A 23,334-nucleotide genomic window follows, 5' to 3' on the forward strand; every position below is an offset into this window, starting at 1 on the left:
GGAAGGAATCCATAAGGATCATCATGTCCAACTCCTGGCCCCACCCAGGACCACCCAACAATCAAATCCTGTGTCTGAGACTGTTCTCCAAATGTTCCTTGAACTTGGGCAGCATGGGGACATGACCAGTGCCCTGTGCAGCCTGTTCCATGCCTGACTACCCTCTGGTTAAGATCCTTTTCTGAACCCATAGCCTGACCACCCCCTGACACAGACCCATGCTGTTCCCTCAGATTCCATCACTGTCACCAGAGAGCAGAGCTCAGCACTGCCCTTCCACTCTCCTTGTGAGGAGCAGTATGCCACTATGGGGCCTCTGCTCAGACTCCTCTGCTCTGGGCTGAACAAACCAAGTGACCCCAGGCAATCAATGCCTATCCGATCAATGCCTATCTCAGTCCAGTAGGTCTGCTGCATCCTGTGCAGTTTCCCTCTTACCTTTCACTCCTTCCCTCAGCCTCCTCTTCTCTGGGCTGAACAAAACAAGTGACTCCAGCCACCCCTCATACACCTTACCTACTATGTCCTTCACTATTCTGTAGCCCTGAAACACAAAGAGTAGGCATACAAGTAGTGTTGGCACACAAGTTTTATTAAAGGGAAGGCATATACAAGCTGGGCTTGTGGTTCTACAGGCTGGCTCATTTGGCCTGTGGCTTGCTGTGGAAAGACCTCAGTCTCCCTGGGGCTGTGGTTTTGATGTTTCCTGAGTCTTCAGCTTCCCCTCATGCTTCCCCAAGCTGAGGGACAGACTTGCAGCCACTTAGAAAGACTGTCACATTACCAGGCACACACTGCATGAGGCACGGGCTGTCTGCCACTGTGCCATTAAAGGCATGTTCCTACTCACTCCAAAGGGCAGACATTGTTTTGTACAGGCACTATAAACAAGTTCTTATACCTTGGTCTGTAGAACACAACAGAAGCCTTGCATTTTGTCACGGCTTTGCACTTTTTGCTATTGGTATTCCACATCATAACATCATGTAGAGCACAGAGAAGAAGAACTACATGTCCCAGAGGACCTCATGGTCAGAGAGTGAAATATGTCATGGAAGTGATGCTCGCTCTCTCACTGCCTGGCAGCCAGTGTGGGTGTGCTTCCAAGTCATGAGCCTTCAATTTCAAAGTAGGCTTCTCAGTCTTTGGAAAACTCTCTCTCTCTCTCTCTCTCTCTCTCTTATTTTATTAATTATTTTATTTATGTCTCTCTCTCTTATTAACCTCAATTTCAATTTGATTGTATTATATTGTGTTATCTTGCATTCTGATATCATAGTAAAATATGTTTTCCTCCTTAGATCATTGCTGCTGCTCTGTTTGTTTCCTTGAGCCCAGCTCCCATCTCTCTACCCCTTTCCTTTTTCCCCTTCCCATTTTTTGGGGGGCCAGGGGCCCATGGGCCTACTGCCCCCCTGTCACGGACACATTTCCAGTCATTAGTGAAAGCCAGAAATTTTGGAAATAATCACTTCCCAGGGATAACTTATAAAAAATAACACTTCATTTTGAGAAGAACAAAAATAATTTTTTTTTTTTCTTTATTCCCTCTTGTTGTGTCTTTAATGTTAAAAACCAATGGGTGAAACCACCAAAGTCTATAAGTTAGTATTTTGCACAACGCAACCTTCAGTGAAGAGCACCACACAGCCCAGCTTCTAAGAAAACTGGTTTCGTTTTGACAAAATAATGAACATTCAGAAATTACACACTGAACACACACAACAGACCTTTTGTTAAGTTCAACTGGGAACCTATAAGGTGATATTAATGTATGTGCATGGCTGATTGCGTTGTGTATTGGAGCTGCAGGGTCTACAAACAAGCTCAGACTGGCCTGGGAAGGTCCCTGAGCATCTGGAGATAGCTGAAATGGTTTTCCTAAAGTTCTCCAAAGTTCTCAGGCAGTGGGATGCTGTGAGCTCCAGGCAGTGCTGTAAACATTCTCTTCCTGCCAGAACCATTCCATACTTACTTTCCCCCCCCCTTCCAATGTATAACTTGTAACTTCCCTGACTGTTCAGAGCAAGCAAAGGCAAGCCCACAGCAAGGGATTAACCTGTTGGTGGTGAGGCTGGGGAGAGGAGGAATTCTTCAACTCTTCAAATCTGTCTGCAGCTGAAGATTCTCCCTATCTGACAAAAAGATTTAACAGAGAGAGGAATGCCTTCTGCTTTAAACCTCAGTTTTTGGTAAGACTCATGCTTGGAAAAGAAGAAAACAATAGAGGCAGACAGCTGCAGAGGTGGTATCAAGCTCAAACAAGTCTGGGGAACAGAGCAGCTCATACAAATGACTTCTGTGGCTTCAGTTCTGAGGTTCACTCTGCTCTTTGGAGGGCCCTTACCAAGCAGTTCTTGTAACAAGCAAAGGCAGGACAAAATGCAGGCCACATGTGAGTGTGATGCAGCATTCAATACTGTGGGACAGTGACAGGGGCTCCCCAGCTCCTGGTGAAAAATGGGGACCACAGGAGCCCAGGAGGGCCCAGAGGAATTAGGACACTGGAGCAGAAAAAGGCAACTAGGGGAAAGGTGAGCCATAGGCTGAGGGAACAGGAGAAGGCAAAAAGAAGAGGTTCTGACTAAGAGGCAAAACTGCAATAGAAGGTGCTGAGAAAGAAAAAAGGGTAACAGAGCTCTGGGAAGTTTCAGAAGACCACGGAGATTGTCCTTTTGGGCTTTCCCACATTTTCCTTAGGAAACCTCCCACTAACACCCAGATCAGCTATGGATGTGCAGCATCAGCTTTTCAAGGGTCTAGGCTCTGATAATCAAATGCATTGTTCTTGCCATATTGCCAGTTTTAAGGTGACAACTCTTGTAGATGAATAAAAGTGTGTCCGGCTTCTTTTTGGCCACGATAACATCTCAATGGGTTGGGATTCACTGTATCAATAGAAACCTACGCAAAGCAATGAGACAACTGCAGAGCAACTGTGATACTACTTCTACACCTAATCCAGTTCAAAACTATAGCTCAAGCAACCATAATGCCAACTAACACTTGCACATCAATGGCAGTGCTATAAAAAAACACCACGAGCAGCATTCTGACAAAATCAAGAAAGACCCAGCTCCACTGGATGAAATGCTGTCTGGACAGCTGGGCCCAAAAAGTTGTGGTGAATGGAGTTAAATTCAGCTGACATCCAGTCATGAGTGGTATCCCCCAGGGCTTGGTACTGAGGCCACTTCTATTTAACAGCTTTATTAATGATCTTGACAAGGGGATTGAGAGCACCCTCAGTAAGATTGCAGATGACATCAAGCTGGGAGGGAGTGTTGATCTGCCAGAGGGGAGAAAGGCACTACAAACAGATCTGGATAGATGGGATCGATGGGCCAGAGTAAACTGTAAGAGTTTCAATAGGGCCAAGTGTCAGGTTCTGCATTTTGGTTGCAACAAACCCAGGCAACCCTACAGGCTTGGGAAGGTGTGGCTGGAAAGCTGCCTGATGGAAAAGGGCCTTGGTGTGCTGATGGACAGCCAGCTGAATATGAGCCAACAGTGTGCCCAGGTGGCCAAGAAGGCCAATGGCATCCTGGCTTGTATCAGGAATGGTGTGGTGAGCAGGACTAGGGAAATCATCCTGCCCCTGTACCTGGCACTGGTGAGGTCTCACATCAAGTACTGCGCTCAGTTTTGGGCATGTCAGTGCAGGAATGACAAAGAGCTGCATCTGTTAATAGTCAGCTCAACACGAAAGTGACCTGGTCTGAACACAATGTCAAGATTGCCACTGATGACGCAGCAAGTAAAAGATTCTGAGGTTGACTGACTTCAAAATGCGGTACAACATTTTCTGCCAACTTTATGCACTCTGGATATTTTAAGTAGCAGAGAAAGCTTGGATCATGCCAGCCAGTGCACCTCATCGTGAAGGGGAGCTGAATCTCCTTCCCAAACCAGTCAATTTATATATATTATACCTAAAACTGTCATTCTCGCCCTTCTTTCCTCTCTCTCGCCCTGAAACTCCCGACCTCTGCTCCGGATCCTTCCCGGTAGTCCAGGTCGCTCAGTCGCTACCCGTCCACGCCTCAGCGCTTTGCCGTGGTTCTCTACACGGCCACGGAGCGCAGCGGTTCCGCAGCTCTAGAGGAGCTCTCCCCGGTACCGGCAGCTTGCGCGGAGGCCGGGCCGGCGGCCTTCCCTGCATCTCCCGCGGCGGCCCGGCAGGCGGCAGTAGAGCGCCCCTCGGGGCCGTGGCCGCGCCGGCTCCGCTCCGCGGGCCGGGGTTGGGGGCAGCGGAAGGTGCGCTCTGCCCCGTTGCGGGCCCGGTCCCGAGCCTCTCGCTTTGCGGGGCGGTGTGCGGGCGGACAGGGTGCGTCGGTCCATGTCAGGCCAGGCCGGGGCATGGTGCGGGAAAGCCCTGGACGTGTGGGCGCGGAGCGATGTCCTGCAGAGACAAAGGCGCGCGGGTGCGGGGATGTCGGTCGTGAAGCATCCTTCGCCGCGCCAGAGCAGACAAAGCGGTAGAGAGGCAGCCAGCACAGCACTGCGCCGCGCCCCCGGGTCTTCCACTGCTGGGCTGCAGAGCCCTGTCGGGAGGAAGAGCAGGAGGAGGAGGAGGAGGAGGAGAACGTGGAGGAAGGAGGGTGGGGGTGCGCTCTGCCGCGGGCAGAGGGAAACCGCTCTCTGAGCGTGAACCGAGCTCCGAGCCGCCGCCGCCGCCCGCCCGCCTCGCCTCGCCTCCCCGTCCCTCCGCCCTCCTCCCTCCCCCCGCCTCCCTCCCGCCGCAGCCGGCCGCGAGCCCGGATGGTTTGCGAGCGGAGTTGAGGGGGCAAACTTTGAAGCCCAGATGCCTCTGGGGCTGAGCGGCAGAGCGCGGCTGCTCCTGCAGGCACCTGCCGCCGCCCTCCCCCCGGCGCTGCCGCCCTCCGCGGGGGCGGCCGGCCCCGCTGCCGGCGGCCGCCGAGGCGGCGGGCGCTGCGGCCGCGGCTGAGGGCGGGCGGCGGGCGCGCCCCCATGCGGGTCCCGGGCCGGGGCGCGCCGGCGGCAGGCGGGAGCCGGGCGGCGGCCGGGCGGTGCTCTCCCGCCGCCTGAGTGGGCGCGGCGCGGGACGGCGGCGCGGGGTGCCGGGAGCCATGGGCTATTGCAGCGGCCGGTGCACGCTGGTGGCGGTGTGCGGCGCGCAGCTGGTGAGTGGAGGCGGGGGCGGCCCGCGGAGGAAGGGAGGGAGACGGCGGGGCGGTTGGGCGGCTCCCCTGTGCCCGGAGAGGTGTCCGGGGGCGCTGCCCGCGTGCTGGGGTCGGCGCGGGGAGAGGCGGGCGATGGGGCCGCGTTACAGGTAGTTCGGAGCGGCTCGAGCAGGGCGGGCGCGCGGCGGAGTTAATAAAGTCAGGCAGTTGTGGCAGCCTGGGCTCAACTTGGTGCCCGCTTTGCCGCTGGCGCTCGGCGTTGTGCGCTGCGTGGCTGGGGCCGTGTCACGCGTGGTGCGTGGCTGGCGGGCAGTGTGCTGTACAGGTGCGTGCGTGGGAAGTTGTTCTGTCTGCGCTCTTCTGCAGATGTGTATTTTCGTGTCTTTCAGACTTAGCGGGGTGTGCTAACATTTTATCGTTAGGCTGTTACGGTACGGAACCGATTATATATTTATACTGGCATATACAGGGGACATGTGGCAGCATTTGTGAGCTCCGCTGCCAGGCGAAACTACACTGAGTTTGAAAAGTGGGCGCTGAAATACAATAACAAAGAAACTGCCTAAAAATAGACCCGCTTCCAAGGTGGATACACGGCATGCGGTGATACCGTGGCTCTTTCAAAGTGACTGCATTTAAAGTTAATGAACTGCAGGAACGTATCTTCTAGTAACATGTACCTGGATTAGTGTCATCCAGTCTGGTACATGACGTATGGCATTCCTATGGATCTGGAGGCTGTGACACATGGCTGAAACCATTCCTTCTTCTTTTCTTTGGAGCTAGCGTGGATATGCTGGCAGCACAGGTGCAGTCAGCACCTCTGTTAAGCAGTTAACCTTATCACGGGAAGGAAATAATTTGCATTACCCCATCCCTCTGCCTCGTACTGAATGGTAGAGCTGAGGATTGTTGGTCGGTCTCAATAGCAACCGGCATTGTCGCCAATCCTTCTCCTGCAGACAGGTGCTAAGAGAACTACAGAAGAGAAAACCTGGTAGGTTTCAGGGACCAAAATGAGTACTAAAAGCACAGGGTGTTGTTAGCAAATCAGAAACCCAAAATGCCTGTGGTCTTCCTACTGGCTGTAATCAGCCCTTAATCCCTTTGTGTTCCGGAAAGCATTTTATTTGTAGGTTCTGTTCTCCACCTAAGTTATCTGATTCTTTGTAGCTGGATGGACCTTATCAGATGTGATTTATTCATGCACACTGTCTAAAAAACGAATCTTAAATAGAAGTAGTGAATCTCAAGTGGAATGGCAGGAATGTAACCTTTTCCAGCAATTTAGAAACATAAAATTAATCACTGAAGTTCTTCAGAGCTATTTAAGTTTTAAAAGCATACTTTATGCGTTTTCTGCAAAGAGAACAAAAAAGGCTTAAATAGTACCTTTTGTGGCTATAAGGCTATGTTTCAAATGCAGTCAACAGCCAGGAGATTATGACAAGGGTGGAACATGCTGAGATGTTCAAATGTTATTGTTTTGGAAGCTTGTGAAGGCAAATGTATTTGCTAACTCATGGTGATAAAAATATATTAAAAAAACAAAACAAAACAACCAACAGTGGTGAAGATGTAAACAGAAACGCCCCATGGGAATATACCAGCAGGTGGACAAGCAGGTAAGCTGATGTAGAACTGTAGCATTACTGTAAGCTTTTTATAAGTGGTCATGAGCTGCAGTGTCATATATATATATATATATATATATATATATATATATGTAGCTGAAGTTAGAATTGCCTTCTGGACTAGCTTGAGCAAACTTATAATGTGAAGACATTTTCACAAACTGAAAGCAATCCTGGGAAGGTTTCCTGGGTGTGAAAGGAACGTGCTAGCAGCAGCACACATCTCTGAGTCACATCTGGCCTCTATCATGGCATTTAGAAGGGTCCAAAGCAGGAATAATCATTTACATGGGGGAAAAAAACAGAAACAAAAAAAGCCACAACAGAAACGTCTTCGCACTTTATTACTTGTATTTCTGTATATTGCCATATATCATCAGATCACAAGTTTAATTTGACGAGGCTTAACACCCACATGTAGGCCTGTGGTTGGCTGATCAATTATCACTGCTTTTTTGGCAAAGTCTGCTTAATGGAGTAAATGCTGCTGAGGTTCACCCTGGAATTAGCAGCCACATGTAAATTAGCCACCCATGTAAAACAAAGGATGAAGATATCATCTGGCTGACGAGCACTGATAAGCATACTTAAAAAAAAAAAACACCTAGAACTTTTAACAGGATCGTCTTTTATTACTAAGACATGGATTTCAGTTTTTAAATGATTGTCCAAAGCAAAAAGTATACCTTTATTTGAGGAACAAAAATATTATTTGAGGAACAAAAATATTTCTTTTAAAGGAAAAATTTCTTCCTTTTTTTTAATTTTAATTTTTATTATTTGTTTATTTATTTATTTATTTATTTTTCTCCCGTGGAAAGATATTCCATTTCTGCAGTGCTAGGGTGTGGTGGTGTGACTGGTCTTTGTCATTATAACAAGAAGTAGTATTGAGGGATCCTGCAGCTCACTGGAGACATTGTTACATGTCATATTCATAGAGGATGCAGATGTCCATGAAGGCACAAAAAAGGGTGATTGTTTCAAATCCTGATTCAGAAGTGGAGCTTCATCAACTTAGGGTAGTCCCCGCACAAGCAAAATTATTTTCATAAATGCATTTTATATGCTCCTAGCTGATGCGACATACTCTACAATCTGATTATCAGAAAGCTCAAGGAATGTTTCTTCTCTCAAGGGCATACTGATCATTGCTCTCCTGCTTATTAATATACATATACCTTCCTATTTGTGCACTCATTTGTACTTTGGAAAACAACCTACGACAGCTCATTTCCTCTGTATTTCAAGCCAATGAGAAGAATTAACAGCAAGTAACAGTTAATTTTGCTGATGCTGGGAACAAGGCATTGCTTTCTGTATGCAGTGTTAATGATTTCAAAGTGTCCTTTCACTTTTTAAATATACTAATCTTGGTCTCTCTTGTCCTTTGTCCTTCTGAAGAGAACCCAGCTCTGCTGCTTCTTGTTGTATGTCAGCCATCCTGCTTGCACTGAGAGAATCCTTTGCTGCTCCATTTTGTCCTTTTTATCTCCTTATTTTTGGGTTTCTCTCTTTGTATTAATAGCTTCAATCAGTAACACTAATATCTGTTGTTCAGACTTTTTATTCGCAAGAACAGCAAAGGTGAACCTGCTGACTACAGTTGACTTGGTGCTTTCTGAAAGGCTTCAGGAATACCATGAAAGCCAGTTAGAAACTTCTAGTGTCCTCTGTGGCTGCTTGGAAAACGTGGGTCAGTGGCCAAAAATACCCAAAACAAACACAAAGTACTGCATTTTCTCAGCTTAGAATCTTTCTTTCCAAGTGGAATGTTGAGAAAAGGCAATATTTTCAAAGAAAGCTCTTTAAGATCTTCATGAATAGTTATCTTATTGTTTCTGTCCATCAGGCAAGGTCTTTTTATTTATTTTTATTTTTATTTTTTAATTTTAATTTTTATTTTTTTTATTTAATGTAAATTGTAACTCAGTTCCAATGTAGAAGTGAAGTATTACAGCCAATGAACTTTGTAACCAAGCTGCATACGAATCAAGGCTCAGCTGGTGATTCTCAGGTATTTAATCTGATGCTCTAAGGAAGCGTGTACTATAACAGGCACAGTTTCCCTAAATTCTAAAAATTGGTGCTTTCCACAGGCAAAGATTTGCAAAGTTAGAAGTCTCCTTTTTCTTACCAATAGCTCATAGTTTAGGGACATAATCTCACCTGATGCCCTACCAGACTGCCTCTGCCAGAAGCCACTGTCTGAGATGCATGAGCAGAACAGCGAAGCTTTTTTTCCTTAGTTTTAAGCTAAGGAAAAAAAAAATGATCAGAAGTCTAACAAGCTGCATGGAAATGTACTTGTTTTACGCTTTTTCAGAAATGAACAGTGTGAATTAAGAGTGTATTCAAGTACTGCATTTCAAAAACTGTATCATATGAGGTGATTTCTATACTTGCCTATATCCATAACCACATATTTAGTTACCTGGTTGCACATGAGGGCACAGTTGATCTGCTTTCATCATGTTTTAAACATGAGCAGCAAATATCTATGTGTGGTGTGCTTTTTTGTTTTGTCTTGGTCAGAATATTTACTTACTGTTTTGGTGGGTTTATAGTTTTGTTTATTGTTCGTTTGTTTGTTTTTTCCCTCCCAATGTCATCAGGTTTTGTTGGTTTATAAACTGATTGTTTGAAACCAAGGTCAAACTCTTCAAAAATGGGGATCTTGGCAGGTTCTCATCTATTTCACAAACCTACCTACAATGCTTGCTGCTATTTTATACTACGAATAGCCTTGCTTGAGTGTTAAAACTCATGTTTCAACAGTTTGCAGGTTGAATTATCTCTGAACATTCAGTGAGTGAGGTTTGCCGGATTAGAGCCAGGGTCCCTCAGAAAGCAAAATGATGACATTCGTAGCAGAGACTCTCTAGCATTAGCTACTCTACAGTTTTGTAGCTTTATGTAATTAAGAACTCTTTTTAATATAAACTCTTATACATTGCTTATCACCAGAGTGCTTTCCAATAGCACATCAAAGAATGTGTCTAGCATGTAGATTTTTTTATTATTTTTAATTTTTGCTTTTGCAGTGGGAAAACTTTTGGTGTTTGCTTCCAAATGCTGAGTTTCAGGGAGCGTTGTGTTTCTTTTTCTGTGTGCTTGTTTTTTTAATTGTGTTCCATTGTCACCGTTGCCAATGGTTTTCAATGGCAGCTTTAGGAGAAGAGTGTCTGCAGTGGAAAATTGTGATGACATTTACATGTTCCAACATTTTCTGTTAGCATCAGGGAAATTAAAGAAATGAGCTTTACAAGTGGAAGTGTGATTCCTCTTAGCCTGTTGATCTGGAGGTTATCAATCTAGAAAGAGTGTAGAAATGATTGTTTTCTCCATTTTGAATAGTACTTACGTTTAAGTCCCTGCCTACCTTTGAAATTGTGGCTGTCAACAGCTACCGTCTGTGCCTTCTTTAAAATTCCACTGCTTGCTTTGTTTCAATTTTGATAGGAAAGAAAGTGAAAGTCTTAGTTTCATTGTATCTGAAAACATAGTGATCATACTAGCAATGAAAAGGAAACTATCTTATGAATAGCAGATTTTCAGCAAGTGTAGGTTTGAAAGCTATAATACTAAGAAGTTGATTTTGAGGTGTTGCTGGGAATATATAAAACAGGGAATTGCTCATGAATTCAGTGAGTGAACATCTTTTGTTGCTATGAAAAGAATATGTTGCAACCTTTTTTTGGTTTAAGACCTTGGTAGAAAAGTAAACAATATTTTTTTCTGTTCTGTTTTTGAGATAAGATACCAAAGATTCATATCTAAGCTATTTATTTCTAATAACTTGAGGTAAAAAATAGTGACATGTACAGAAAGTGGATGTCAAAGGTTTCAATCAATTACATCACTCAATTTTAGTTGACTTTCAGTATGAAATGTTCAGTATGTTCTTTTCGTAGAAATGTGAATGGGTAATAATTGTGAATAATCAATCATGCACTTCAAGAAAAACAGAGTTTGTTGTTTTAAGTTGCAGAGGTAAGAGATTTCAAAGCAGCTGAACAGCAAATCTTAATTCACTGTGTCTCAACAATGAACTCCTTTAGAGTTCAGTGAGCAGACTCAGCATTCAGATACTGCAGTGATGGGTGGGAGGGAAAGGCTTAAATAGATTGAGAAGAGGTGAATAGACTACCTGGATATAGGGACCTAGAATATCTAGCTAAGTTACTGTTCTTGTATAGCTACGAGGCAAGTTTTTGGCAACAGGAATTAATTTTGTATTGACAGTGACTTGAGCAAGCAGCTTGAATGATGAGCAGCAGGAAGGATTTTTGTTTTGCTTTTTGGTTTCTTTGCAAGAAGAACTAAGTAAGCAATTTTTTAAAGACACAAATAACTCCATAGTCATTCTGTAGTCAGTGGAAAGAAATCTATCACTTGGTAGTCAACAGACAGAAATATGTTCCATAGCAGAATTGTTGAAAGCAAAAGAAAAAACAAAAAAAACCACACACCTATGTTTTGAGTTGTGAGTGAGGGTTCTCCTATCCTGAACAGTTGGAATGGGTACAATGCAAGTGAAGCATGTAAGGCTTGCAAAAAGTGCTTGATGATGTGAGCAAGTTGGTTGAGACATTGTATGGGGAAAAGATGAGTAAGTGAATTCCTCTGAGGACTATGTGTTTCTTTAATTTAAGTGACATTTAGTGGAGAATGACAATAATGAGTATTTTTGTATTTGTACTGAGACAAGGATATACATGATCTGACTAATTTAGGGTGAAGACTGTGCATGATATCCATACTGAGAAGCACTGCCTTGGAATGCCATTTGTTTCCATTGTGTGTAGAAGGAAATGAAGGAGCCTGGTTTCACCAGAGTAATAAGACACCACTTTCTATTCTTCTGTAACCATTCACTGATGCTAAAATCAAACTGATTAAACTGACTTATGCTTACTTTAATTACTAGATAATTTTCTATAGGCTTTCTGCAGGAACGAGGAAGCCAGGAACAACTGTAAATAAGATGTGATCATAAAGAATGTGCTGAAAACATAAGAATTTTAAAGCATCAAATAATTCATTTTATCCAGATAATTTTTTTCTTTTACTTACATATATATGTGTGTGTATTTATAATATAGTGAGGGAGTTTGTTGAGTGCTAGGAATTGACAAGTGGAATGGATACAGTTGCTGAAAGGACACTTTCTTGCCACTGTGACAAGCAGAGATTTCACAATCTGTTACTTTATCCTCTCTGCCCAGCTGTATATGTACCAACTGGATGGCATGTGAGAGTAGTTTCAGCATTGTATCACTGTGTGACCCTCTGATGGAAATGACATTTAGAGGAAAAGTTACTGATATCTGTGTTCACTAAAAAGTAAATACGTATAGCTGATAGTTCTATTAACCACAGATCATACTTATGCATTTTTAATAAAAACTTGATTTTAATTCATACATAACTTATGAGAAATGTTTATCAGTTTTAGGGCTTTACTAACTTCCACTTAAATGTTAACTTATAACTGATTACCTTGAAAATTTCTTTCATCCAAGGCTCAGATTTACTTGTCATACACAAACTTGTTTTCCTGCTGCCTGAGTAATGATGTAACATACATAAGAAATACTGATTATGCTGCTGATTGCTAAAATCAGTAAATATATGCTGTGTATGAAATAAACAAATATCAGATTTCCTTATGCTGTTTGCAGCAATTGCTTCTAACACCGCTTTACCTCCTTCTCCCCCTTCCCCCCCACACCTTGGGATTTTAGGTGGCACTTCTACTGGCAAGTCACCAGTTATACAGAACTGGCAAGTCACCCGTTACAAAGTCTATCGTATCCTGTATTCGTACCATAACAGACTGAGTCACCCTTCTTTTCTTATGAAGGAAATCTCAATAGTAGAGTTTTATACAGAAGGCAGCATATGAAGTTAATTCAGCTATTTCTGAAAAAGGTGTTGAAGTGTTACTGCCAGTAATATGTCACATCACCTTTCAGAATGCGAAAATGCAGGGCTGTTTGCAGGTGGCAGGAGAGAGACTTGTGCTTATCTCATTTAATCATGTAACATGTAGGCTATGGACCACCTTTTGAAGGTGGCTGCCTCTTTCTGTTGACCATATACTTTGAGTTGCTGCCCAGTCAGTAATGTAATGCTCACATCTCTTCTTCACACACTTCTGTTTACTTCACTGCACAGTTCAGTCTGCTCTTCTTTGGTCATGTCTTTGTGCTCAGGAAGCAAAGACAGTCTGCAGAGCTGCTATTTAGAATATGCAAAATATACATGGGTATATAGAATAGAACAGAATGCAGAATAAACACGGGTGACGTTTGTTTGATTCTGTAATGCATAACTTTTCTTCTGCATTAATAGAAGTCATGCTAGAGGTTTGGAAAACTACATATCCCAGATGGTCTAGTGGTTAGGATTTGGCGCTCTCACCCCTGTGGCCCTGGTTCGATTCCCGGTCAGGCAATGTCATGGTCAGGGAACCATCCTCTGCGAAGTCCTCTGGAATATGTAGTTCTCCTCCAAGAGCTGAGTACTCAGGACGCCGCCATTCCACAGAACTGGAGCATGAACCTTCCAATGATCCATACTGCACATGATGTTATGATGTGGAATATTGACAGCAACACCACAAAACCATGACAGAGGGTCAGAGTGCTATCCCTCTTCACCTTGAGTAACATTTACTTTCTGTAGAGCAGATGGTGGAGTCGCCATCCCTGGCAGTGTTCAAGAGGCATCTGGATAGGGAACTAGGAGATATGGTTTAGGGGTTTTCTGTAGGTATGGTAAAGGGAGGACAGTTGGACTAGATGATCTTGTAGGTCCTTTTCAACCCTGTGAATCTATGATGCTATGATTCTCTCTCGAGTAACCCCATGTAGTGAAGGACAATGGTTTGGGAGTATTGGGAGACAGAAGATGTTAAGTCTAAGGTGCTGATTAACATTTATGTAAGAAAACTTCACTGTTTTAAGAACAACTGTAATTCCTTCCAGATGACTCATGCCATGGGTCAATTTACTAATTAAAAATTCCTTTAAACTTCTTCATAGGAGACTACAAATTGACCCTCAACAAGTATATTCTTCCTCATTTGAAGATAAAAAGCTTTTGTGAGGAAAGGAAGATGGATGCTACTGCGTCTCTTTAGAACAATGCTTGGCTCTTTGAAAAGTCATTCTTCAATAATTAAACAAAATGTGAAGTTTGCAAACTTTTGCTAAGGCCCACAATGGCCCAGCATTTTCCATTATTCTCTGGCCGGGATCTCTGTGGCAGGCTATTCTATTACAAAGCACAGAAACAAAAGGTGAAAAAAACCGTTTGCATGTCATTGCTGCATTCACAAAGCCACAAATACATTAAACTCAAGATACTGCTCATTGTGCACTTGAGCCAGCAGTGACAAAGGTCCTGTGAGTACCACTGAATACCAGGCAGTCACATGTCATTACATCACTATTCAAATTCATAGAACAGGTGACAGTAAAAACAAACAAACAAAAAACATCAGCAGCTAAAGGAATTCAAAAGAATGAGGCTTGTCTGAAAAAACAGAATTTAAAATACAGATTTTTTTTTTTTCTATTAGCTATGAAGTTGATATTTCCCTTTTTTATTTTATTTTTTAAAGCCTTTTCTATCTCATGCCCTTTAGTCCTAGCTAGCTTTTGTTTTATGGCGTTAGTAACAGTCACAGGCAGTGACAGCAGCTGGTGACAAGCCAGATGATGGCACTGGTAGTGTTAACATAAGACATGGGTTTCAGTGCATCCTGAAAACAGAGTTCATTGTCTTGAAGTTTATCAGACTTTTGTGAGTGTGGAGCTGGTGTTAAATTTGGCACAGGTGGGGGGAAAACAGCAAAAAAAAACTAGAGCTGGACTCAGCATTCGATATAGCCAGCAATGCCTGTTTCTGATCCTGGCAGCTTAGGATATTTACTGGGGCTTCTGTCTAGTAATTTTTTTTTATTTTTATTTTTTTTAAATGAAAGCCATCACCGAGAGGTAGGGTCATAAAGGCAGAAACAGAAGAAAGTTCCTGGGCTCAACTGCTGGAAGAGATGGTGTCTGTTCTGCGTGGTGCTAAACTGTGCTTTTTGAGATGCATAATAAAAGTTATTTATGGACACCGATAAAATGGTATCTGTTGTAAAATATCACAGATAAGCATAAGGACAATAACAAAAGGCAGCTGGTTTAGTAAGCTCTATTTGCTGCAGAAATGTGCTGCTCTTTGCGAATTGAAATAAAAAAGTAGGGGGAGAATGTTGTGTTTTTGTGGCCTCTGGCATTTGCAGTCATTCTTGTTTTGCTATGTACTTACAAAGACAATTATGTGGGTCCCAGGTCTGTATTATATTTGTCATGACTAGCGTCTTATTAGTGGACAGCTGCTTCTTTCTGCCCAGCACATGTACGTAACTGCCCCCAGTGATAATGGAAGTTATGAATGTAACCCTCTGTGCTGCACCAAATCAGGCCGCTGGAGCACTCGGGGTTTCAGTTAATTAGTGCAGGTGTAAAACAGGAATGAAGCAGTGATGAATCTTGGACTATACACATGCTTGTTAAGAGTGCAGTACCTGTAAGGATGCTTTGAACTCCCAGAAATCTTTAATTGGCCCTTGTAATGGGAGAGCGAAAAAGGCATCAACATCTGAGCACCTCAGATCACACTGAGTGCCTTCTCAAGGAGGTCAGGTACTCAGGTCCCTGTCAACCTAGTACAGCTTCAAGGAATTTTTGTGCATAAGGGATATTTCCAAGGTGTAAGCATTTTACACAAACTCCTCGATATCACTCTTGTTACAATAGGTCTAAAAATTGGTGACCGCAGACTGCTCCAAAGCCCTTTAGATAGTGTAATGGTGCTTCAGCTGTTGCTTCTGTGAGAACTGGGCCAATCTGAATGAAAGAGGAATGTAGAAGTGGAACATTGCCACAGATATGCAGTTAAGAACTCATGTAAACTATACCAGAAAAAAAAGTATTTCCAGTGAACAACAAGGTTTGTTGGTCCAACAACAATGTATTTTCAAGAACCACCTCTTTTTGTTTTGTCTGTTGAGCTGGATGTGCTGAAGTACATCCTGAAGTACTTCTTTCAGTTCAAATCTGCAGTGTGCAGCTCAGACCTGCTTAGTGAATGTAAGTGTGTCCAGCTCTGTGTAGATTTTTCTTTTGTTCCTGCTTTAGGTTTGTTTTTCAGAGCTTGAATGAATTCAAAGCCCTGCAGTATTTGGGGTAACTAATTGGGCTTCTGGGTGTAAGCAAACCCTGACTTTTCTTGGAAGGTGAACAAATATTACTCTGAAAACTGCAGCATCTATTTCAAACAGTTTCCTAACTAATTTAAATCAAGACAGTTATACAAAACTACAGTGATGAATGAACAGTTAACATTTGATATTTCATTTTATGATTATAGCATTTAAAAATAGCTGGCTTTTTACACACTGCTGGTATGTTTTTATATGAATAAGGAAATCAAGATTTACATTAAAGAGTTCCCTATTACCTTTTGATTTGAGGTCTCCAGAGAATGATTGCACTGAAGATCCTAGTTGCCTTGATGTTCTGTGCAAGCACTGATAACATTCAATAATAGTGGTTTGGTGGGTGGAGGAATTCATTTTCTCTGAAAACTGGACAGGTAGGATGATGAAAGGAGATTTGGGGAATGTTGTCTTTAATGGTCTGAGGTATTTTAGATCTTTGTAAAAATGAGGACAATCCCAAGTGCCAGAAAAGTACATTAAACAGGCTGGTCTGAGACACTTTGGAGGTGTGTCTGTCACAAGTGGAATTTTTGGGAGATGCAAACTATATTTTTTCATCTTTCCAGACTTAAGGAAAATTTGATTCCAGTGTTGGTACCCCATACTCACCTCTTGGATAAGATTTTGTTTGATCTTATGAACATCTCCCTCCTCATGTTGGTAGTGCCCAGCTGTAGCTTCAGTTTGGTAAAGACCGATTATGTGTAGTATCCATGCAAGCTTTGAATAGTGGCGTCATTCTTACATCAACATATCAATGGCCATCAAGTTGGCTATATCCCCAGTCTCTCAGTGTTAAATGATTTCACAGTGAAATTCATTAGTTTCTTATCCATATAATCCAAAAGAAATTGGATTATTTTGAAGATGGGAAATTTATTGAGAGGATTGTGCTGAGGGAAGGGTTGCATAATCATCCAGGAATATTTGCATGTAAAGTATCAACCTGCATTCATGGGGAACTTGTCCTGATGAATGGTGTGGTCCTTGCAAATTCTGCCCTCCTAATTGTGCACATCTTTTCTAGTGTGGTGTGATTTTGTGCTTTCTCGTACATAGAGTTCCATGCTGACCCAAATTTTTGGTGTGTGATAGGTAACTATTCTTTTCTACTTCTAGTGTTATGATTCACATGGTAGCAATATTGGAGCTGGTATAAGGTCAGTATGCTAATGCAGTTACCTGAATCCCTTTAGAAGATCCAATTTGATAAAGTTAAAATGTGCTTAGCGAATATTTTTTTAAAGGCCAAAAAGTGAAAACTATTTATTTACTTCAATTGAAATTCATTGTGTTTTAGGTTATGGTGTGGGACAAGGAAAAAAATCTCAGGAATTGCATTGTACTTGACAGTATATTGATTAATAATTGTCTCAACATGAACTGGAAGTGAGCTGAAAAGCAGTTTTACAAATTTGCATAAATATTTCTGATTGGCAGGGTATTTTTTTTTTTTTTTTTTTTTTTTTTTTTTTTGTAATATTGATCTACCTAGATATTTTGTTCCACGCTTTGCTTACACATTAATATATCCTCATTTTTGATTAAAAATGGGTAAGGAAATCTTGTATTTCAGTTAATATTCCTGGAGTGTGATAAAAAATCTTGTTTTGATATCATTAGCTAATCATGCTAATTTCACAAGGAAGAATGCTTTACACAACACTGATTTTAATGGATACCCATGCCATAAGTAATGCTACTATGAAGAAGCTGGCCTTAGAAAGGGGAAGATGTCCATCTATAAAGTCCTTTTAAGAAGAATGCTCATGTTTGTAAAATATTATATTGTTATTATCTTTTATAACCCCTTTCTTGTTGCAGCCACTTTACAGTCTCCTTGTGATTCCAAAAGTAATACAAGCTCTTTCATTAGCCAGCTAGTATAATCTTAAAGTGGATATTTCTAGTGCATAATATTGGAATTCTGCATCCTTTTTTTCTACCACTTTCCTTATTTGCTGCAGCACTTTCCTATCTGTAAAGGTACCTGAGAGGAATTCACACCTTGTTGCAGAGGCTGCCTATCAAGGTGATGTAGGCAGGCATGTGCCCCAAGGGGCAAATTCACTGCCCAGTTATTAGTGCTTAGCAAATTTAACTTGGTGCTCTGAACTATTCCTTAGAAGAACCAAGATCTCTACCAACCTGATATAGAACATCAGGTCCTAGATTTGGTGTCTCAAGTACTCGGAAAGCCTACACACTGACTTCCCCTGCACCCAGTGTAGCACTCTGCTAAGTGTACAGTAGATTAAAAAACTGATTAAACTCCTTTTTTTACCCCTCTCATCACACAGCTATGCCCTATCTCTTCCATACAGATTTACACAAGTGTGGATGCACACATACCCTTTACTAAAACCAGAGTTGTTAACTGTCTGCATTTGCTTATGAGACTGCACAGTATGTGGACAAAAACAAACAAAAAGAGTTAGTTTCTTCAGGCTTGCTTTCGTATTAAGATGAATGTAATTATCAACAGGAAAGTTGTAAAATAGAGTTAATAAAATTCATCCTTATAAGGACTGTTTAGCCTCATAATGGTGACCGAGTCTCTGTTTTTCAAGAGCTGACAGGCACTAATGGAGAATGCAAGAGCAGTTTTTTTCATAGCCTCTTTTTGTCACTGCTCATATCTTTACACTACTTTGGGTCCTTCCTTGAAATGCCTTGATACTAACAAAAGATAGCTAGAACTGTTGTTTATTTGATATCTGTTGTATTATCTTGCCTTAATCTGCTGTCATAAGGAATACAATTTATACAGCTATAAAGAAGTCACATAAGCACCAACAATTTCCTTCTAGATAGCTTCTAATAAACAGTGTATATTTCTGGACATAATCACTCCTAATTCTTTCATGTGTCAGCGAATCTTAATGAATCTTCTTGGTTGTAGTTAGTGATCTGTTTGGTGGCAAGGCAATGTGTAGCCAAACAAATCTGCCTGTATTTTATTGGTCTAGCTTTTTTTTCTTTTTTTCTTTTTCTTTTTTTTTTTTTTTTCCCCGTAAGTAACAGGTTAAAAAATGTAGGGGAAATACAATGTCTGTTACACCAAAACAAGAGAAAAAGAGATAGAGGAGCTTCCAAGCAATGCTGCCTATGCTGGGGAAAGGAATCTTTCGTGAAAGAAAATCTGTTTACATAAATGAATAGGATGATAGTAAGGCTTAATCATTTCAAGAAGTATATTTAAGAAATATGAACTGAATTTTGACATAATAACAGAACCATTGTGAGATGTGAGGATGAAGGAATGGGGAAAGGAAAATGAAAGGAGACAGAGTCCCATCAGAGACAGGACTGATTGTGAATTTGGGGAATTTAGTTTCACAGCAGTGTGGTTTTTTTCCCTAGACCAATTTCTTTTCTATACTGCTCTGAAATCGAAAAGGTCAAAATGAATGATTGTTTTTCAGGGATTCATAGTCCTTGCCAGTCTGAAGCGTTTAATTTCATATATTTATCCATACACAGGAAATGGGTGAGTACATTTTACAGATGAATGAATATACAGAGGAAAAAAATGGTATGTCTCAAAGCTGTGTGGATCTGTTATATTTGGCATCAAATTCAGATTTGAAGCAGTTATATGTCAGCTATTGTAGGTGTACTGAATTGCACACATGATGATATGCAATATGTAGTTTGGGGACTTTAAAAGAAAAGCTCATATACCTCTGTATATGGTAAACTGGGCTTCTTAGAGACAATGTTAGTACATGCAGCTTAGGCACAGATGGAGACTTAAGTCAGATATTGATAAGTATTATAAGCAGTGGGTTTCATGTCCGTTTTCAGCACAATATTGCAACAAAGGAGACAGAAGCTTAAGCAGATATGCCTGAGTGAAGTCATAGTTCTGAATGTATGTCCTGTGAGTTTTTAAAATAGAATCCTTGTGAGTTGAATAGAATCATATTCTCCTACACTGCATGGGTGGTACTCAGGAATTCAGGAGAATGGATGATAGATCTGATATTAATGGAAGCATATTAGAAATAGATAAGGATTTATCTTCATGAGTGTGTCACAGGTAAATTTGTCTTCAGCAGTCCTATAAGCCAAGTAAATGATAAATGTTACATATTTATGTCACTGAATTAAATGGGAAAAGGTCATTCATGCTGCCACTTTCTACTATTATTACCGATGCTAGCTAATCTGGGAGAAAGACAAAATGAGATAAGAGAAAAAGAAAAATTAAACTGGGGGTGGAAGGCAAAGGACCCTGCTAGGAACACAGACATACAGAAGTCCTTTTCAAAGCTGATATGAGCTCCAAGGGGTGTTAGATGGGTGTTAACTGCTGGAGCTGGCTTACTGTGGAGCTGGTTGGTTCTGCCCACAGTTGAGAAGCACTGAAGCTGCACACTGTGGAGCTGAGATGTCTGTGCAGGGCTTCCATTGGTGGAGAAACACCCCTTGTTGCTATTCATTCATCTGTGGCTCAGTCACCTAAGAGAGGTCAGCTGTGCCGTTTGAGCAGCAGTGTGCATGAAAAAAATACTTCTGGCTTATATGCTCTAACAGCAAGCAGGTGCACTTCAAGTTTACTTTGTAAATATCAAAAAGATGGTTACTCCAGTAACTTCAAAGTTATATCATATTGCATATTTTATATCACAAAAGCACAAAATTGTGGGGGTTGGAAAAGACCTCTGGATACCATCTAGTCCAACTTCCTGCTAAAGCAGGTTCCCTAGAATAGGTTGCCAGGGAAAGTCTCTAGAAAGGAGACTCTACAACCTCTCTTGGCAGCTTGTTCCAGTTCTCTGTAACCCTCACAGTAAAGTAGTTTTCCTCTCATTTATAAGGAACTTCCCCTTGGTGAACTCGTGTTAACTCCTCCTGATAACCTTTTCTTCCACTTGGAGCTGACATCTAGAATATTCTGCTCCATCACCTTTCCAGGGATGAAGGTGAGGCTGACTCACCTGTAGTTTCCCAGGTCCTCCTTCTTGCCCTTCTGGAAAATGAGTGGTACTGGCTTTCTTCCAATCCTCAAGTATCTCTCCCATTCTCAATGGCCTTTCAAAGATGATAGAGCAGTATGGCAGTCACTTTTCCTAGCTCTCTCAACACTCCCATCGGCACCCGTGTTTTTCTGAATGTGTATGAAAAGTGTTATTTTCATTTTCTGATGTGTTAAGACTAAGAGATACCAGATTTTAACTCTGTCTTTTCCTAATTTAATTTTATTTATCGCTCAAAAATATGTTTATCATTAGCTTCACCAGTTATTTCACAAAAATTATGTGCAAAATTTAAGTATTACTAAAATCTTCTGAAGCTGAATGATATTGATATATCTAGCAGCTTACTGAGCTAAATGATTTTCCCTTAGTATGCTCATCTATATTTTTCCAGCTTGCCTCAACTTCTAATGAGGCCTGAAGGCAGCATTCTTTTTATGCTTCAGCTACTTGGTACACTAAAAAGCAGTAAATGTAGTAAAGCTACTTAAATAGGTCTTGTGGACTTGCCTCAGGTCCTAACAGAAGAATTTATTGGTTTCTCTGCAATGGATGAATAGGGCTGACTGAAGTGAGGTGAGGGTCTGGGTTTAGATGTACACCCTGTGCCCACCTTCAACACGTGTAGGGTTAGGATCTGCACTTACAGCCTGTGCTGGAGTCATGCAGAGTGCTCCTTTGGTACCATGGAGAGGTTCTATCCTTTCTGTTGCAGCATGTCTGGGGGAGGAGTGATGGTAGCTGTAGTGCCACCGCATAAAAGGCAACTTGTTGGATTGTGAGCATGAGAATGAATATTTGTATGTTGCCCACTTTGGCAGATGGGGGATGAAATCTTTATTTCTCTGCCATTCCAAGAGGACATGTAAAGAACAGTGGGAACATCTATCTGCTTCTTTTTCAGTCTGAGTCAAGAATGGGTGAAGGAAAGAAAGAGCCCCAAAGTCCCTGTATGCAGAAAGGATGAGTTACATACAGAAATGTGCCTGTGCTTAGCACCTTGGACCACTTACACCTTTTCTCTTATTTGTTTGGAATTTGTTTTATATGGTACTGAGTCAAGTAGAAGTAACCTCTGTGACTTGTCCAGAGTCATGATATCAGTTGTAATTGGACCTGAAGCCTTAAACCTTGACATTTTTCATTCCAGAAGTGATTTTAATTTCTTATTTAGTAATCAAGTTCAAAGTTTGGTATTGGTCTAGGTAACTGTTGTTTGTTGTTACAAAAAACTTGATCCAGGCCCCAAGATAAATGCCTCTTTATGAAACAAAAGATTTATTAAAAACATTAAGAAAACTCTCAAGGAAATTCCTTCTGAATGCTACTTTAATACATTACCAAGTTGTTTTTTTCAGGAGAAATGGAATGATTTGTAAGATCATTCATTAAGAAACTTCTTAACTTTTATTTCTTTTGCTTTCACTCTAAAATGTTGTTTCTATCATCCTTAGCAGTTATCTAAAAAAGCCTTGAAAAGTCATTTTTTTAAATCTTTTTTTCTCCTGTTATGTTAGTGGTCAAATTCTGATTTCATTCAATGAGACTTTAAAACCAGTCTCAACAATAAGAAAAAATGAGCATACTTGGAGTTCTCACTGCCTACTAGTAATGCTAGGTAAAAACGAATCTGGGCTGTATGAAAATGGTCATAACATTGTTCTTTCTTCCTCATTCTCTCATCTCCAATCTTCCTCCAATTCACTGCCCTGTGCAGCCTGAGGCTGGGCCCCTCAGAAGCAGGGCCCAAGGGCAGTGAGCAGAGCTCACTGTCACTCCACACCAAATTGTAGCCTTTCACCTTTGAGTATGCCCTTTTAATTTCTCTGTATGCCTGTTTTATTTCTCTGAACTGCTCCTTCAAGCAATTTCCAGAGCAACTGAGGATACTCTGTTTAAATTGGGATTTTTTTGGTCATCTTTCCAACATGCTCTTTTCAATCTCCCTGAACCATGTTAAGCACAGAATGGAATTTCTGCACATCATTGGCCTGTGTTTTACATCCCTGGCATCCCACAGGCAGAATTGAGCTCTTTTTCTCATCTGTTCTTTTCTTTGGCTGTGTCATCCTTTGAATCTATGGTAAAAAAAAGAGGATGTTTTGGTTTATTTATTGCATATCCATCTGATTAGTGTTGCTATGAGCTTACTGCCATCTGCCAGACTAGGAAAAAAGCACCAAACAAAAACAACAATAACAAAAACCCTCACAGTATAATCTATTTCTTTATGATCTACCGTTTTCATAAATACAGTTCTGGTACAATCAGATGGATGAGTTTCTTTCTGGGTT

The 23,334-nt window shown here is 41.6% G+C and overlaps 1 protein-coding gene across 2 annotated transcripts in view; it reads left to right on the forward strand.

Moving 5' to 3' along the window:
* The first annotated feature begins 5,002 nt into the window (after nt 1-5,002).
* The window catches only part of NKAIN2 (sodium/potassium transporting ATPase interacting 2), a 513,101-nt gene continuing 494,769 nt past the window's right edge, over nt 5,003-23,334 (forward strand). For both annotated transcript variants that reach the window (XM_072331397.1, XM_072331396.1), the window contains exon 1: nt 5,003-5,144. In XM_072331397.1, the coding sequence (XP_072187498.1) occupies nt 5,091-5,144 (54 nt within the window). In that variant the 5' untranslated portion in view covers nt 5,003-5,090. The remainder of the gene's footprint in view (nt 5,145-23,334) is intronic.

The sequence above is a fragment of the Excalfactoria chinensis genome, chromosome 3, assembly GCF_039878825.1.
Source record: "Excalfactoria chinensis isolate bCotChi1 chromosome 3, bCotChi1.hap2, whole genome shotgun sequence".
Classification (NCBI taxonomy): domain Eukaryota; kingdom Metazoa; phylum Chordata; class Aves; order Galliformes; family Phasianidae; genus Excalfactoria; species Excalfactoria chinensis.